The sequence below is a fragment of the Spodoptera frugiperda genome, chromosome 5 (assembly GCF_023101765.2).
Source record: "Spodoptera frugiperda isolate SF20-4 chromosome 5, AGI-APGP_CSIRO_Sfru_2.0, whole genome shotgun sequence".
In the NCBI taxonomy this organism is placed as follows: Eukaryota; Metazoa; Arthropoda; class Insecta; order Lepidoptera; family Noctuidae; genus Spodoptera; species Spodoptera frugiperda.
In genome coordinates, this window is record NC_064216.1 from 11013928 (window position 1) to 11033015 (window position 19088).

The 19088-nt window shown below is 35.2% G+C and overlaps 3 protein-coding genes across 9 annotated transcripts in view; 2 read left to right on the forward strand and 1 right to left on the reverse strand.

Moving 5' to 3' along the window:
• LOC118272073 (protein spaetzle 4) overlaps positions 1-19088 on the forward strand; it is a 484075-nt gene that overhangs the window by 252226 nt on the left and 212761 nt on the right. The window lies entirely within an intron of this gene.
• The window catches only part of LOC118271844 (potassium voltage-gated channel protein Shaw), a 110775-nt gene that overhangs the window by 26428 nt on the left and 65259 nt on the right, over positions 1-19088 (reverse strand). For all 5 annotated transcript variants that reach the window (XR_007705319.1, XR_007705318.1, XM_050693720.1 and 2 more), the window contains exons 3-4: positions 17009-17072; positions 764-914 (exon numbers count right to left, since the gene is read on the reverse strand). The gene's annotated coding sequence lies outside the window, so the exon portion shown is untranslated. The remainder of the gene's footprint in view (positions 1-763; positions 915-17008; positions 17073-19088) is intronic.
• Positions 5853-10938, forward strand: LOC118277311 (uncharacterized). Its single transcript, XM_050693709.1, has 3 exons — positions 5853-6665; positions 7423-7533; positions 8236-10938. The coding sequence occupies exons 1-3, from the start codon at positions 6620-6622 to the stop codon at positions 10815-10817; spliced, it is 2739 nt and encodes a 912-aa protein (XP_050549666.1). The 5' UTR covers positions 5853-6619; the 3' UTR covers positions 10818-10938.

Sequence of the window (19088 nt, forward strand, 5' to 3'; positions counted from 1 at the left end):
ATATATTTTTGCGTGAAAGAAAAACATGGAAGGAAATCTGTTTATGTTGCTGATGTGCCAATAATAGCTTTGTATGTGAAAATATTACTCGCTAACAATATACGAGGATTTGATATTTCTTCACATCCTCGTTGTGGTTTGGCTTTCATAAAGGATGATTAAGTGGTTTTGTGGGGCGATATAGGTACCTACAAGTGTTTAGTGATACTTTTAATATTATACTTTTTTCCTTCATTATTCTATTTTTGTTGTGGATAAAAATAGTACTTTATTGTTGTGGAATATTTTGTACCCTTAATATGAGTTTGCTTTACGCTTAATGAGGTCGAAACGAAAGCACTTTCGGTGGTCTGATTAGTTGGTTAATTCGCGTCGGTCAATCAGAACGACGAAAGTGCTGTCGTTTCGTTTTCGTTCAACGTAAAGCAAACTCGTACTAAGGATAGTGCTTCTAAAGTTAAGAGTTGGTATAAATGGAGCTACTGTCATTCTGCAAGACTTTTGTTATGTTCTAAGTCTTGAAGATTTGAGTATGAACATTGTCAAAATATTTGTGACTTCCTATTAGTTAGTCTTACATTATAACTTTTTTCCTTCTATCTTTTAGCAATTTACAAATAGTTCCTTTAGAAATCTGAACAAACCAAAATATTACGTTGCGTTGATGAGTTATTATTATACCCAATTTATTCATCGCCTTCCCCAGTCTTACACTTTTATCCCCCTTTAGTGCCCGACTTATAGTTTTAAGTTATATACTTACTGGCGACTTATCTTCCTCTCTCTTCTCGTGGGTAGAACAGTTAGTGTGGGCTACGGCGACCGACTCTGTCCTCTCCTCGACATCACCTCTATATAGTCGTCTTCTAGCGCGCTAAATATCCCCTGCGGAGGCATTTCTGGGTGAGGGAATCCTGTGGACAAGGATAAAATATATTAAATATTTGGTTATAAGCAACCTGACGCTGTTTATCCCCGAAGGGGTAAGCAGAGGTGCACATTACGGCACGTATTGGCTATAATTATCATCATTATAACGAGGTCATGTCTTATAATCTCCAAAGGGGTAAATTGATCTCATTACTCTCTCATAGGGAATGACTATTTATTGTTCTAATTAGGGAAAAAATAAACATCGGTTAAAAATTAAAATGTAAAATAAAACCTATTTAGGCAATAATTTTAATGTGTGAAGAGTATCTATCTATACAGAGTTATTTTAAGTAATTTGATTTTACAGACGCTGTCACGATGTTCTCACAATTTGCGAAGTAACGTATCTATACGATAACAATAATTGGTGTTAGGTATACAAAACTTATACTTCGGTGTTCAAAATACATTCCTACCATCTTTTAAAAGCATTAAAAAACCTTAATCCTTTTTACTTAACACCATGAAAAACCCAAAAGACGGCAAAAAATAATACTTTTAACAACTCCTTTATAGACGAACAGACAAAACACGATTGCTGTTTTACATTAACGCAACAATGACGTATTGAAGTGTAGGTTTGTGTGGAACAAAATTTGGCCCTGGTGACCCCATTATACAGGTCGATTTTATTTCTGTTGCCGCTTTATTGATTATACAGTGTGTAGTGACGTGCGTGGGTGGTTTATTAAAGTTTTTCGGGTAGTCGTGCGTTCAGAATTCAAGTTGTGAAGTGGATCGATTGGTGTTCGAGCTGAGTTAGTTACTTTTGTTTTGTTTTAGTTTTGTGTTCTGTGATTTTATGGGACTTAGTTGTAGAGGTATTTGTGGTATAGGAATGTTATGCTGTTGTTTTGTAAAGAGATGGATAGAAGTTAACATTTTTGATCTGTTGTTAAAAGTTCAAATATGCATAATTGAGGATCCATATGAAAGTATTTCAATAATCTTGTCATCATTGAAATACGTTTGTGTTTAGCTTCATGTGGAGCATGTCGATAATTTTAATCTTGTAAGTGACATAAAATTACCCGATCAATAGATACATTTACCAAGTACTTAATGTCTGCTTAAGTATAAGAAAATAAAGCGCATGCATGAAGACACTTGTGACTGTTGATGAAGCGAAAGAGGTATGTAAGATATAAGGCGACAGGCGTGAGATTATGTATGTATATGTATGTAAACTAAAGCACTCGTAATTTTTTAATTAAAAAAAAAACAACAGACCATTTTTAAACTTTACCAACCCTCAAAAAACGACTGCAGATAAATTAGCACCACCCAGAGATCCAAGTCTTTTTCACCACAGAAACCTAAATGATTTTTTAACCCTCTTGTGTTTTGTAAAAATCACAAAAGGACCCCGTTTACCCCGAGACAGTTTGATTAAGTTAGTTTTACAAGTGGGCCGGTCCCGACGACCCGAAGATTAGGCCCGATAGGGTTAACGTTTTCAATTATAACTTGCTTAATCGTTCTGTTAGAGAACTTTGATCATGTTTTTTATTTAGTTAAAGTTTAGTTGTCTTAAAGTAATTGGCGTTTATATTGATTTATTCTAATAGAATTTGGGAATTAAGGAGTTGTTTCTGATTGGAACTTTACTTAGTGTTTATGTTTTTAATCGTTTGTTTGTAAATAAACAGAAGCTTAGGTTTAAACTTTCTTAGGTTATTTTTAACTGTTGCCGTGCTCATAGTAAAGCCACGCCTTCACTAAAGATGCTTTTGAGAGAAGAAAATCATTCAATGACTTCTCCCGCCTTGGGCAAGGCGAGTCTCTTACTGACTAAAACCACCCCGTTCCTACTCTTGTTTTTCGAGCCCGCTTGGTAGTCCGCAGCTCCGGATCAGGCATTAGTCCTACTAGTCCTCATGTGTGGTGGTCTGATAGGTCTTTGAGGCGAGCGGAACGCGTAGACGCGTACGCACGGGTTTGGTTCTTCTAGTTGGGCCAAATTCCATTCACTTAAAAGGAGTCTACTCTTTATTGTACGTTTGGTGGTCTTAAGTCATGAAATATTAGACATTTTATCTAGTTAATTTCTCTTGAAGACTTGTATGTACTACAGCACAACCTTATAATAGTAGTACCTACAGTACTGCAGTACTAACTCAATAAGTACTTCTTGATACTCAACACGCAATCAGATAATAACATGCTTTTAATAAAGTGTCCCTCTTTGATACGATACGTGAGGTTTTAAGGAAAAAAGTGATTTCCTCACTCGCTTTAGAAACCAACGAACCGGCAACTTAAGTTCCACTCCGCTTAATACCGTACGGAGTTTGGGACCCTCCCAATTCCGTAATGTAGGTTTGCCTCAGCCTTTTAAATAGATTTAATTTGGTCCTTAAAAGGTCTGGAGGCTGTCTCTTTTTGAGCTAGAATACTTTGGAAAATTAACATTTGAGCGTAAATGTTTTATGAAGTTTTATATTATAGCAAGATTAATATACTCGTAGTATGGATTTTCGCAAAGTAACCCACGTTTCTATTCTATATAAAACATATAGGTGTAAACTAGACTCAAAGAATTTCAAGACTAGTAATAAAATGAGTTATCATCATCATCATCATATCAGCCGTAAGACGTCCACTGCTAAACATAGGCCTCCTCCAATAACTTTCAGATAGGCTGGTTAGAAGCGACTTGCAACCAGTGACTCCTTGCGATCCTAATCAGTAACAGTATACTGTTAATATACATTGTTAATTTTTTCTCTTAATACAATAAAATATATCTATTCTGGCCAAGGTACACAGCAGTTTATTTACAAAATATGACATAATTCTAATAATATGTCCGGCAACCCGTTTCTATCTTACCTACAACAGAATTACAAGATTTTTCTCACAACAACCTAAAACATAAAAAATCCCCAAATAACCCAATCTAAAAATACCCACAATCCTAAACTCCATTCCCAAATTACCCCAATCGCAATGAACAAGCTAAGGCGACCTCAAGCAGGGTCGAGACACAAATTAGTCAGCAAAACGACGAAATATTGGTCATATTGATGGATAGACGTCCCTAAGTTTACTCCAATAAATTGTAAATTAGGGGGAATCGTTAATCATGGGGGTTGAAAGCCTTTCAAGAGCTATTGACAGGAGAAAAACTTGAGACGGGGTAATGGGGGAATTTGATGTCGTTCGTAGGGTAACGTTTAATATCGTGTGTGTTGGTCTTTTTAAATGTTTGTGTGAGTAGCTTGTTGAACATTTTAAGTGTGAGTTAAAAGTAGATTGGTGTTATGATTTTATAAGTCTTTCTTTCGTGTTGCAACTATTTATTATTAGTAATAAAGCTCTGTCGATCATTTTTTTTTACAAAATAATAAACTGTTATAACAAAAGAAAAGAAAGAAGTATATAAGAGTAGCAATTGGTTTTCCATAGTCTCTGCCTACCCCATAAGAGGCGTGAGGGTATGTATGGTATATTTTTTCCAGACCTTAACCCTAATTTAATGTAGGTAGGGATCTTTGTCTACATTTTCCAGGTCAATGATAAATGGATGAAAAAATTAAGGTCATAAGTAAATAAGGAGAGCTGGTGATGTTGCTCCAAAAATGTATAGGAAACATAACAAAATCTCAGGCTTTTTAAATCCCAAAGGGGAAGCAAAACTGCACGTGCCCCAGATATACACATTTTCCACTAGACGAGACTATTTTAGACCCCATTTTTTGGAAAACACTAAAAAGCCTGAAAATCCTTTATCCGAACAGAGAATCGAACCTGAGACCCCATACTTAACAATCACCCTTGCAATTACTTGACCAGCGTGTACAGCCATGCCCAAGTAGAAACATAAATTAGTATAATTTTCATCCCATGCGACTTAAAGTGACCCTACTCAGTTATGACGGACCTACTTGTTTATTTATTTTACCAATATTTCTACATAATTCATGGCACTCTACGGTGAAATGTGGTGCTGAAGTGGTAGAGGTTTTGTGCACTTACACTCTTAGGAGTCAAGGTTTTTTACTTTCAAACATAAAGCCATGTATCCACTACCCAATAATGAAGGTGACTTTTTTAGTCACCCGATGGCACTTAAGTTATGCATGGTCTGATTGTACACAGTGGACTGACGTGAAACAACGCTCGCGTTGTGTTTCGTTGCGCCAGTGAGGATACCGGAGGCCCAATTACCCCCTTCCCAATCATTCAAATCCTTGATTCTCCAACAACCCTTAAATTCATAACTCCCAAAAGGAAGGCAACAAGGCTCTGGTGTTTCTTTTACCATAAAAATAGTTCCTATGGCGATGGCGATACGGTTTCGATGACTGCTACAAGCGATATCACGAGCAAACATAACGTTGCTAAACAAAGTTAAGCGCTGATTATCAACATGTTGAGCATCATGTCTCGTGTCAAATGTTGCCCAGTGAGTACGGCTCTTTTTTCAGGGGGGGGGAATCATCCAATGACTATTCTCGTCATAGCCGAGGCGAGAGGGAGTGTCAGAGTCTTACTGACTAAAAACCGCCCCGTTCTTACTTTTGCTTTTCAAGCCGGAGCCACAGTAAACCCGCTAGCTAGTCCACAACTCCGGAAGGAGCCTTAGCCTAAGTCCTACATACATTTAATTCAGCCTAAAGCCTAGGCAATGTATGTAAAATGCATGTAGTTGTAACGTAACGCTTGCCATGTGAACATAGACTTAAGGTATCTAATTCAAGGTTTAATTTTAAATATTCAAATTGTTTCGTTTCTCGGAACTCGGGTTGTGAATGACCGCTTGGCTGGCTCGCCCACGTGGATGTTTGGATACAGATGGGTCTGCCTTAATGTTGATTTAATAGCAGACATGACTTACTCGAATAAATTAATATATGGAGAGAAAAATTAATACGAGTACTGGTACACGTGTCTACTTTCTATATGTCACATCGCACCCCCAGATCCATAAAGGCGTAAGTGGCATTACGACAATATTTTTTTTGTACAGATTTGGATAGTGTGAATAAAGATGCATAAGCTCAATATTTTTCATGCAAATCGGACCTAAAAATGAATATTTATGACAAAAAAATGATTTAGTACTTCACCAACATTGAATATTTTTTTAAATAAAAATAGCAATAAATCAATTTACACAAGTAAAATGCCGCCAATAAAAAAATATTCACCTTTACGCTTTTTACCCCTGAGTCAAATGAAAAATTATATACATATATCTCTTGTTATGACTTTTTTAATTTAATGAAAAGCCAAGTGGTTTATAGTATTACGGATTACATCCTATGATGACAGGAAATAATCAAAAGTAAAAAGATTTAATTGCGATTACATCAAATACTGACGCAATTTTTAAGATTAAGAATACTTACATCTAACTTCGACTTCATAATTAAAAATTAAAAAGAGAATTTTCGAAATTAAGTCTGCACACTACTGACTTTTTCTGAAGTAATCATTATTACGCCCTTTTTCCGTTCGTAAATAATTTCATAAGCTGGAAGTAATCGCGAACGCGCCAATCAACCAGTTGAAACATGAATTTATTCGTCTATACTGCGCATGCGTAAGGTGCGCAGGAGAAGCGTGTGTTTGTTTACTTCTCATTACGGACGCGCCGCGCGGTGATAACAGCACGTATTGATTGCATTTCCGCATTATTCATTGAAATAGGAATTTAGAGTGTTTAAAAATTGTTTCCACGATGTCTGGACGTCGAGGTCGGTCAAAGAAAATGCTTGATTTTGTATGTAAGTATCTACATTTTCATAAGTTATTGTCTAATCAAATCAAATAAACAGGAAAACAAAGGTGAGATTGTAGAAAGGGTAGTAGGTAGAGCTTGTCTAATTTGAAATGACGCGTGCTAGTTTTGAATTATTTTAGATAAATCTGTAAGTGCTAATTAACAACATTTTGTCATTGTGCGAGCATCAAATGATTGACTATTTATAATTGTGTATACACGTATGTCGCGTACATATTTGAAATTCGCTTGTATTCGTTAATTCACGATAGTGGCGCACGTCATTTCAAGTTAGACAAGCTCTACCTACTTACCTATAAGACAGCCGCTGTGCAAAATTTTAGGTAAGTAAGTTATCGAACTCGGTGTTGAATATCTACGGCCCCGCTGTGATAGCACAGTGCTATACACCATTTCAACGCCTAGTTCGAGATCGAGACATTATACCTACTTAGTAATTATTGTTGTGTTTGTTGTATTCGTTGACAGAAACAAATAATTAAGTAATATTTAGTAGAATAGCGGCTGTCTACCAGTGCATAGGTATGTTCTTAAACAGTTATCCAAAAAATCTTTAATAGTAGTAGGTAGGTAGGTAAGTATTTATATCTACTTTTTTTAAATTTTTAATAAGTAGGTATGGGTGGTAAGTTGTGTGTTTTCTAGGGGAGGCCATGTCTAGCTAATCTACCTGGGTACCTCTATACGGCAAGGCGCCTTTAATTTTTTTAAATAAATGTGGATCTAAGTATTAATTACAGTTTCAGGTTGTGAACATAATGAATCTCACACAGCAAATAGAAATGACGAACTTTTTCCTCGTAACACAAACAACCAACGGAATATCGAAGAGACCGAGGTAGCAAGTTCAGGTTGGTATTTTATAATGATTCTCTAATTTTTTTTCTGAAGAGTTTGTTTTGTTTGTTTGTTTGTTTGTTTGTTTGTTTAAACGCGCTAATCTCAGAAACTACTGAACCGATTTGAATAATTCTTTCACTGTTAGATAGTCTATTTATCGAGGAAGGCTATAGGCTACAAAACATTACGCTACGATCAATAGGAGCTGAGCAGCGGGTGAAGCCGCGCGGCAGTAGCTAGTAGTAAATAAATAGTAATAGTATTATTAGACTGCTTCCGTGGCGTGTGTGGGTGATGAACCTACTGCAAAACGTGAGGTCGCGGGTTCGAATCCCGCCTTGGACAAATATTTGTGTGATGAGCATAAACATTTTGTTCTGTGTCTGGATGTAATTTATAATTATAATAATATGTATGTATTTTGGGCACCTTCCCTAAGGGCTGCGATCTCAATCAGATATTCTTTTTATAACTCTGTAAATAGAATGTCTGATTATTTAAAGTAGTTTAATTGTTTATTGTAAATATTATTGTATTTTCTTATAAATAAAGACCGTATGTATATTCAGTTCTCTCTGATCTCTCTATCTGGTTACTAGAACACTAGCTTATTAATAGCTTACTTTGGTACCTGATAATATCCTATGTGAATTGTCCCTGGATATTTTTTATTGTATAGTTTAACTAGGTCTTATGTTATATTAAATTTTCAGATGACAAACTACATGCGTCGCATTCAATTCAAATAAGAAAGAACCAGTTTTTAAGAACTAGTAGTAAAACTACGAGCTACCGAGAAATTGTGTCAGCTGATGAAAATGAAGAACCTTTCTCTCCAGCAGTGTCTGAGTATACCTATATACCTACAGAAAATTCAAGTCGGTTTTCTAGTCCAGTACGTAGCTTTAATACTTCAGCTTCGTCTGCGTTGGTGCGAGATGTAACAATAGCGATAACAGCTGATTGCGTTACTCCTTCATCTAGACCACAAAATCTCTTTCAATTTAGTACTCCCGAATTTAGCCGTCAAATCGATTTTATTGCATCTCCGTCTATTGTTTATAAGCATAATATAGAAAATGAAAAAACTAATAATAGCCCTGATCGTGAGTTTGATGGCATTTATTCTTTACTAGTAGATAATTGTGATGATACTATTCGATATGAGACCAACGCAGAAGCTATTTTAATTGAAAACACTCACGAAATTCATAATGTAAATGATGACAACATCAAAGTTTATATGGATCTTTCTGTACCAAGTAATCAACTCTCTGTAGCAACAACTGACATTGAAGACATACAAAATATATACCAGCAAAGTTTTTCACAACCGGGCACAAGTTCTGATCCTGGAAACACTTTTCCAAATCTAAATACGAGCAACCTATTAACTGATGACACCACTACAAATACTTGTAGCACTACAACTACTGTTATTGGGACTAGTCAATCGGTAGAAAGAGAAACAAACTCATGTCATGCTGTACTGACGTCAGAAAGTAAATCTAAACCAAGAAAGAGGGAACGTAACTTAGATAATTGGGCTAAACCTAAAAACAAAAAATTAAAAAACAATGGTCTTGAATATGTAAGTGTCAACAACAAAAAAGTTCAGCCACGTAAAGAACTGGGTAGTGCTTGTAACTGTAAGATGCAATGCTCCACACAATTCACAGAAGATATTCGTTCTGAGCTATTTCAATATTACTGGGCTATAGGAAACCATGAAAAGCAATGGCTTTTCATTTTAAAATATTTAGAAGTTGAAGAACCCAAAGTTATAAAAGTGCAAAGAAAGCGGGATAGATCACGTACACTACTTTATTACTTGCCATTAAAGAGGGACAGCGTAGTTACAAAAGTTAGAGTCTGCAAAGTGATGTTTATAAATACTCTAGGTATATCAGAGAAATCTGTATACTCGGCGATGAATAAATTTACAAACAACCTACAAATAACCGATTTACGCGGCAAGCATGCTAGCCGTCCTCTTAAAACCAGTGATGAAACGGAGCAAGGAGTTATACAACATATAAAGTCATTTCCGTGCATTGAGTCCCATTATTTGCGAAAACAAACTAGTCGCCAATATCTCGCTTCTGATCTAAGTTTAGCAAAAATGCATAGATTGTACTTATGTTGGGCATCGGAAAATTTACATGGTGTAAAAACGGCGAGCTTGTACCAATATAGCAATATTTTTAATAGTAAATTTAACCTGTCTTTTTTTAAACCGAAAAAGGACTTGTGTCAAATATGTAGTATATACGAAAATGCTGATAATAATCATAAAAAAGACTTGCAGGAAAATTATGAAAATCATTTGAAGAATAAATCTCTAGTGCGCAAAATTAAAGATGATGAAAAATCTTCATCGGACCCTAAAACGAAAACTGTCGCTGTATTTGAGTTAGAGAAAGTATTAAATTTGCCGCAGTCTAACGTCGGAATATTTCACTATAAAAGGAAATATCCCGTCTACAATTTTACCATTTATAATTTACTATCTTTACAAGGATATTGCTATTTGTGGCACGCACAGATAGCTAAGAGAGGAGCTAACGAAATTTCTAGCTGTCTTTTTGACTTTTTTAAAAAGGAAGCTGATCGTGGTATTAAATTTATATCATTATATTCAGATAATTGCTCAGGTCAAAACAGAAACCGCTTTGTATTTGCGATGTACATTTATGTATCTCGTACTCTAAACTTAGATATAACTCACAGATTTTTACAAACAGGACACACGCAGAATGAGGGGGACTCTATGCACGCTTGTGTAGAAAAAAATTTAAAAAATAAAATCGTGTATACACCGGACCAACTGTATGAAATTATCATGAACGCCAAAGTTAATAAAAAATTTGTTACCACTGAAATGCCTCAGAATAGTTTTTATGATTTTAAATTGATGGCAAATTCAAGTAAAAATTGGCTGACAAATTCAAGAGGTGAAAAAGTATACTACTCAAAGATGAAAGAAGTTAGAACTACTCCCGAAGCGTCCGGTAAGCTATTATATAAATATGATTTGGAGCAAAACGATTATTTTGTATTAGACACTACTTATTGTTCTTCTAAAACGCGAAAAAGTAAATTAAATAGAACTGGTTCTGAACTGAAGGCAGCTTATGACTGTTTGTTACCTGTGTCCAATGCGTTGTTCAAAGATTTGAATAGTCTTTGTGACTTAAATGCAATTCCTTTGCATTATCAAAATTTCTATAGAAATTTGGTGCCTGAAAATGACGCACGTAATTTATTGCCTAGCGATAATTCGGACGAAGACTAAGTGTTTTGTTAATTTTGATAAACTCTAAGTATATTCTGTTAATTCTTAGTTGATTTAAAAAAAATACTTACATGTTTATGTATCTATTTTCTTTTTTTTTATTAGAAAAAAATGTCTTTAAAGAGGTGTAATTAATGTTTTTTAGTTCTTTTTTAATTTTTTTATAAATTTTATGGATCATGTTACTTATTTTATAAAAACAAAATTATGTAACTATTAAACCTTGGTAAAAAAGTTTCATTTATATAATTTCGCTATTGATTATTTTAAATATATACCATTAAAGTACAAAAGCTGTTTCATTACACCAACGAAATAATAATATTTTCACCCTAAGCGTTTATATCGTTTACATTTAGAAAATATATATTGGCAAAAAGTATGTATAATGTTTTAAATTCACATCATTAGATTTATTATTTAGAAAACAAAGCTGTATCAACGACTTATTTAATTGCTTTATAAAAAGGATAAAATTAAAAAAGTCGTAAATGATAGTTACGCTCAGTATATAAATACTGTTTTAACTTGATAAAAGGTGCAACTGAATTTAAATAAAGTAAAATATCTATGTTTAAAAGGGTGACAGCAGTAAAAGTTATTACTTCTAATTGTAAGTCGCAATCAAATAACGAAAAAGTCTGTATTTTTTTAATTAATAATTATCTCTAAAACATTTAACTTCCCATATTCAAAGTAGATACTAAATGAAAGCTTGATTTTTTTGCTATTTTTTGGTATATAACAAAATTGCATAGTGTCAAAAACGTAATAGATATACCTGGTTAAACAGTTTTTTTGATCTCCTGTAAAGTTAGTGAATTCATCTTACGCCTTTGTTCCCCTTGGGGTGCGATATTATCATATCAAATCATGCCTATTCTATCAAGAATAGATTGAATAGAGGCATATTATATTTAAAAACTCTTTTTGCAAAATGTAAGGTACTACAGTTAATTGATCATCATTCAGATGACCAAACAAACCTAGACTACAATTTTATCCGGAGCTGCGGACTGCCTAGCGGGTTTACCGGGGCTCCGGCTCGAAAATCAGGAGTAGGAACGGGATGGTCTTTAGTCAGTAAGACTGACACTTCCTCTCGCCTTGCCGGGAGAAGAGATTAGATAATTTTCCCCCCTTAAAAAAGGCTACAATTTCAGACTCCCTTGTATTACTTAGAATCATAAAATACAACCTTCAGACATCCACTATTTCAAGGAATAATCCGACTATCATCATTTCTAGATGGATTTGTATTTCCAACAGATATCTAAGTTTTGTATCAATTTCTAAGAAAGATCAGTGACAGGCGAGATGTTGGATACAATGAAATATTTATAAGATAAACCATTATATTTATTCAATAACTACGCATTTGTATACGATGAATAAATTCAGGTTACGCACGGGAGCCCCGACTTGATAGTTTTTGTATCCTTGGATAGGTTTCAAAGGATCTGCCGTAGTATGGATAGAAATATATCTTGCCTAAGTAATACACAAAAGGTTTCGTTGGATGAACAAAAAAAATGTTGATGTTTAGAGATATTAGAATTGACTAAAAATACGGTTTACTCACGTACATTAATGCATAAAATCTCTACTAGTTTCGAGTCACAAAGGACTCTTCATCATGAGCAGCGTGCGCAGACGCGGTGACGTCGTTTGCTACATGGTAACATATACCAACCATAGCTGACCTTAGCTGAGGATCTGTATCTATGTATGGTTGCGCGCAATTATCTCACGTTTAGCTCGACCGCTTTTTATGTGGTTTTCAGCATATTAATTTTTAGAATTAGGACATATTATCTAACTTAAAAAAATGGAGGTGGTAAAGAAACATGAAGGAAGTTCCCGCTTTACAAAAATATGTTAGCATTATGTACTGTTAATACCTAGCTAATTTAGAACAATATTCTATCATTTTTTTTTATTTAATTATTATTACATTAGAACACAACTTCACGATGTTTTTTCGGTTTAAGAAATCTTTTCTTATGTTTAATTGTTTAATTAGAAAATATTAAAGAATGGTGTGATTACTTTTTTGTTTTCATGTTTTACCCAATTGTACGAAATAAAGGAGTATTATGGTTAGACAATTTGAATTACAAATACGTTAAAACGAGTTTTTTTTAAGAGTGGAATATCATCCAAATACTTCTCTCGCATTGGGCGAGCCGAGAGGGAGTGTCAGACTCTTACTGACTGGATACCATCCTGTTCCTACTCCAGAGCTTAGAGCAATAGCCACGGTAGGAAGTCGCATCTCCGGGTAATAATATGTTATACGATGTTGTTTTGGTAGGTTAGGTGTACCTAACCTACCAAAACAACATGTTACATAAAAAAACAAGAAATTGTTTCTCAGCAGTCAGGAAATCAAATATTTACATTGCGAACCCATTTTTTCATGATAATTTAATTACTACTGCCAGTTTACATAAAAACAATAAACTTGCAAAACAAAATACAAAACCAATCACAATTTTCAATCGCAAAAAGGGGTGTAGTAGGACAAAATGGCGGCCAGGGGAGAAATATATTAATATTTTTCTTTTTGCTTACACTACGGTCTCCTGTGTGACAGGCCCGGACTTGGGTCAGTGACAGAGGTGAATCAAATTAGTTCGGATATACCCTAAGAGGAAGCCATGTCAATTCTTCAAGAGAAGGCCGAGTGGGGTCAAGAAATTTCATTTTGATCCATGACAACAAAGTTTCTTTCATTGGATACGATAGGGTAGAGATATTTTAATTATTGGTTTTGGGTTTCCTGGTTGAAGGTAATATACATCTATAAGAATCTCGATTCTAAATATAAAAATAAACAGTTTACTCACATACATTAATGGAGAAAAGCTCTACTAGTTTCGAGTTACAGAGGGACTCTTCATCATGAGCAGCGTGTGCAGACGCGGCGTACGTGAAGTATGTATGTATTGTACGTGAGTAAACCATGATTTTTTAGTTAAGTAATTTACTTATGACCTTTCCCTGACTCCAAGCAGTGAACACCAGCACCATTTACTCCAACTTTTTTAAAATTAATGAAGTAAACAACCCAATTATGAGCATCTAAAAGCATTACTCAGCCATTTAACTCTGAAAGGTTGAAAATGTAAAAAAGTATGATAATTTCAAAGAGTTTTTTGATAAAATATTTCACGAGAAAGTTATACTTAACGGAGAGTTAAAACGGATACGATAGGGTAGAGATATTTTAATTATTGGTTTTGGGTTTCCTGGTTGAAGGTAAGATACATCTATAAGAATCTCGATGCTAAATATAAAAATAAAAATAGTAGACGAATAATGTATGTATAAGAAAGCTTTTTGAAGGCAAACGAAACAAATATAATAAAACTTAAGGAAATGTTTATCTTTTTATTTAAAGGCCTGAAATAAAAATATCAATGACTAAAGTTTCCTACGAAAAAGAGAATTCTCCGACCAGGTGAGGTGATCATGGGTCTTGATTTATGTCGTCGTCCGTTGATTTATTCGACGATCGCCTACGTGCAACTTCAGTCATCAGTCACTTGTCATGTCTTGGGTGGCCACACTTTAAATGAAAGCGCTCACATCAACAGCCTAAAAGTGGTATCACCACGCTTGCTCAATGCGGGTTGGCAATTTCATACTATTATAATAAAAAATTAGAAACCCATGATTCCTTACGATGTCTTCCTTCACCGTTTGTCAGTGGTGTCATAATCATAGAAAGGTACATTGCCGTTGGTAGGTCTCGAACCCGCGCCCTCAAGCATGAGAAGCGAGCGTTTTAAACCTGCTTAACGTAAATAAATACGTTACAAATCCATCTCTGTAGAAAAAAAGAACTCCGGACAGATGCTGCAAAAGGTATGAAGAACAAAATAGTCCCCGAGAGAGTTGAGGAACTAGAAATATTTTTGTGTCTGGATTTTCATCTCAACGTTTTTTCCTACTCTACAATAATTTAGCTGTAACACCCAAGGGTAGTTCTATTTTTTAGGTGGAATACAGTTTTTAGTATGTTAGTTTAGTTATATACTATATGGGGTAAAATTACTATTAATATTTTGTAGCTATAGAACATGAGGTCGTGTGTGGAATGGACCTAATAATTATTATGATTCTTTTATGGTTTAAGCCGGTAAACGAACAGACCGATCAGCTGATGGTAAGCAATGGCTGCGTGCGAGAGGCGTTACAAGTGCGTTGATCGCTTGAAATTTAAATGTTTGTTGGGGAATCGGGAACAGGGAAGATTAGGTTTGATTGACTCAACGTCAACACAAGGAAACAACGCAAGCGTTGTTTCACGTCGGTTTTCTGTAAGGCCGTGGTATCACTCCGGTCGAGCCGGCCCATTCGTGCCGAAGCATGGCTCTCCCACACTGAAAAACTACGCATTGATTTATATTTAAGTACAACCTCCAATAATTATAATCAAAACAAAATACGTTTTAAAGTTTAAATCATAAAATTCGTGCCAGTTACGAGTAGACAATTAAGCCAATCGTTATTTTATCCATGGTTAACGATAAATAGATAAGTTTTATCGACGTTTAGCGATCTTTAACGATCGCCGCACGCAATTTGTTGCTGCTGTCGTTATTTTGTGTTTAAAATTGTCGCTATTTTCTGTATTAGGTCAATGGGTTGAATTCTATATCGATTTGTTAGTAGTAGTGGTATTTTAATAGCATATTGTTAATTTTACTGCATTGTAAGTTGTTGCTTGTCGTGATGGCTTGAAAGTTTAAGACACCCGGGTCTTATGCATGAGGGAGCTGGTTCGAAATCCGCCAACAGCAAGTACCAGTGTGACTTTTCGTATGATCCAAAATCCATTATTGTTACGGGTCCGGGTGTGATGCTTATGTGAACTAGTATGTTTATAGACGCACCCATGACACAGGAGAAAATCCTAGTATGGGGCAGCGTTCAAAAAAATACCTCATGGTCTCAAGTTACTTATATTTTTATAATAACTATCGTGAGACAAACGAAATTAATTACAAATCACGGTTTATCACCTACATTAATGGAGAAAAGCTCTACTAGTTTCGAGTCACAGAAAGACTTCTCATCATGAGCAGCGGGTGTGAAGTATGTGTGTATTGTACGTGAGTAAACCATGATTTTTTAGTTAAGTAATTTACTTGAACAACGGAAAAAAAAAAAAAAAAAAAAAACTTATGACCTTTCCCTGACTCCAAGCAGTGAACACCAGCACCAACTCCAACTTTTTAAAATTAATGAAGTAAACAACCCAATTATGAGCATCTAAAAGCATTACTCAGCCATTTAACTCTGAAAGGTTGAAAATGTAAAAAAGTATGATAATTTCAAAGAGTTTTTTGATAAAATATTTCACGAGAAAGTTATACTTAACGGAGAGTTAAAACTAAATGGATTACGAAAATTACTGGAGTGCTTACCTTTTTAAATCTGTTTACGAGTTTATCTTTCTCTTGTGTTTTTTTTTTAAGTTGGACGTAGACTTTGTAATTGCTTTTTGAGGTAAAAATAATGTGGTTGTAGGTATATACCTACCTTTGTGGTTGTGAATACTTACTTATATGTATAGGTATTTTTTTTGTTTTTTTTTTGAGGGGGAAAATCATCCAATGACTTTTCTCGCCTTGGGCGAGGCGAGAGGGAGTGTCAGACTCTTACTGACTAAAAACCACCTCGTTCCTTCTCCTGCTTTTCGAGCCGGAGCCCCGGTAAACCCGCTAGGTAGTCCGCAACTCCGGAAAATGTATAGGTATGTTTGTAGTTTCGTGTTTTAATGTAGGTAGATCTTTGAGGTTTAAGTCTGAACATTTTTTATCTTGTTGATTACCCGCGTTGTATCGTGTCTGAAACTATAGAAACATTTATAGAAATACTAGCTTCTTCAGTTTTTCGGGTTCCCTTGGGATTTTATCAAAATCTGTTCAGTAGTTTTAGCATGATTGACGGACAAACATCCTAACATCGAAAAAACAGATTTATACATTTATAATCTAATTTTAAGTTAATGTTAATCATGTAGTAACAACTGTATGTTCAAATAAATAAATAAAATTGTTAGAAATATATTTATAGCGTTAACTTTAAAAAAAAAATAGGGTTTACATAAAATATTCCAATCGCCTTTCCGACACAATCTACTAGTGACAATATATTTACATTATGTACTATGTACTTACGTATCTATCGTGACGGTGACCGCCGTTTTACTGCCAACCCTCGCCGGGTTGTGGATTACTGGCTCTGGAAGGAAAGAAATAAAGTTCAAGGTCAAACCCATAAAGAATTTTAGTAGCTTGAACTAGATACATGTAGCGACACTCTTTGTTCGTTGCAAATTGTCTGGTTAAATGTGTAGCATCTGGTTAGTAACAAGTTCTTTTAATAAAATAGTTAAATCTTATATATTTGGTATAATATATTTACTATTATATAATTACACACCTCACAGAAAACCGGCGTGAAACCAAGCTTGCTTTATATATGTTTTTTTTTAATGGAATAAGCCGGTAAAGGAGCTGACGTGGAACACCAGATGGTAAGCAATCACCGCCGCCCATTGACACCAGAAACACCAAAGGCGTTACAAGTGCGTTGCCGGTCTTTTGGAGGTTAGGAATTTAAGAGTTGTTGGGGAATCGGGGATTGGGAAGATTGGGAAAGGGGGTAATTGGGCCTCCGGTAACCTCACTCACAAAACGCAAGCGTTGTTTCACTCCGGTGAAGCCGGCCCATTCGTGCCGAAGCATGGATCTCCCACACTTAAAATAATTGAAGATTACTGACATTAACCAATCACATTGATGTAATGACGTCCAAATTTCTAACCCTCAAACGACATGGCTGTCGAAGATTTGACAGTAAACGCCCAAAAAGGGGTATTAAGTAAAGTAGGTAAACAAGAATGAGCCTTGACCCTTCAAATGGCGTGCTTGCTAAATATGATATGAAGGTCTTTGTGATCACGTGAATTCTCGCAGCTATTTTAGCAATGCAGTTTTAAGACTAAAATTGTTTTGTAGATTAAAGTTATTAAGATTTTTTAATAAGGTGAAAGCCATGTGTCCGTAGAGACATCGCCGCGACATTGTTGGCTGTGATACGATGTCATCCGACATCGCCCGATGTCTCTGGGGACACCATGTCGCTCAACAAATGTTTTTTTAACATTTTTTTAATTTACATTTGATGGGTCGACGTTTGGCCGCTATCTCACCTGATGGTAAGTGATGATGCGGCCTACGGTGGAGCACGTCTGCCCATAAGCAACCTATTCACTTGGGTCTTGAACACAACCAGGAAACACAGACTCCGGCAAGGAGTTCCACTCCCTAGCAGCACAAGGAAGCTTGAACTTGGAACTTAACTTGAAAGCTTGTTCCTAGTGAAGACGAGGCTGAAGGCTGACAGTTGGCTGAGAGATGATGCCATGCAGCGTACGGTGCTCATCAATAACATGCGTCCCGATATGATTTGAAACTGGTAGAGCTGTTAATTTTACGTGAGTAAGCCATTTATTTAAATTAATTTAAAATACATCTTCCGTCATAAATATTTATAGTAGAAGTATAAAATTAACTTCTAAAGCAATGAGAGCTTCAACAGTATACAGTAAAATAATATTACAATACAATTCTTCGTTCCTAAGTTTGTTCGCTCAACAAATCGCTGTAATGTTTTACATAGATATCTACTTTCTAGATGGTACCAACCAATACTGCGCACAATACAGACCAAATTGGAGGCGGATCGCGATAAAAGTTTTATGTCTTTGGTAGTACAAGGTAATACTAGTTGTAAAACTAATAAAACGTGAACCTTTAGGCCTTAGGATTACCTGTATTACATTTTTGGGATTACTTGAGCGGTTTTGTAATTGTAGCCAATAGTAATAAATACGGAAATGAAATTTGTTAGTTTGTAGCCTTTTTACGCTTAAAATTTTGATCAGGAAATACTTCTAGGTTATTTCCAATTTATATAATTTTTAGATCAATTATTACTGTACTGTTTCATGAGGTAATCGACTAGGTTCAATGCATGCCAGAGGCTTATATTCAATAGCAGCGTGAAAATCGTCACGTCGTGTGTCGCGGAATGCTGCTCAGTAGAGTTCTTTGTCAAAAAGTTACGTTGCCGCTAGCATAAGAATTAATTTAGTATGTCTTACGAAGGTTATAATAAAATTTTAGATCCGTAACAGGTTGAAGCATGTTCATTTAGTTCATTCATTTACATTCATTTACGTCCTTCACTACA

Excerpts from the sequence above, each read along its gene's own strand:
- LOC118277311 (XM_050693709.1), top strand. The coding sequence starts at position 6,620 with ATGTCTGGACGTCGAGGTCGGTCAAAGAAAATGCTTGATTTTGTAT. Across the intron at positions 6,666-7,422 it reads GAAAATGCTTGATTTTGTAT|TTTCAGGTTGTGAACATAAT; the intron begins GTAAGTATCTAC and ends TATTAATTACAG. Across the intron at positions 7,534-8,235 it reads GACCGAGGTAGCAAGTTCAG|ATGACAAACTACATGCGTCG; the intron begins GTTGGTATTTTA and ends TTAAATTTTCAG.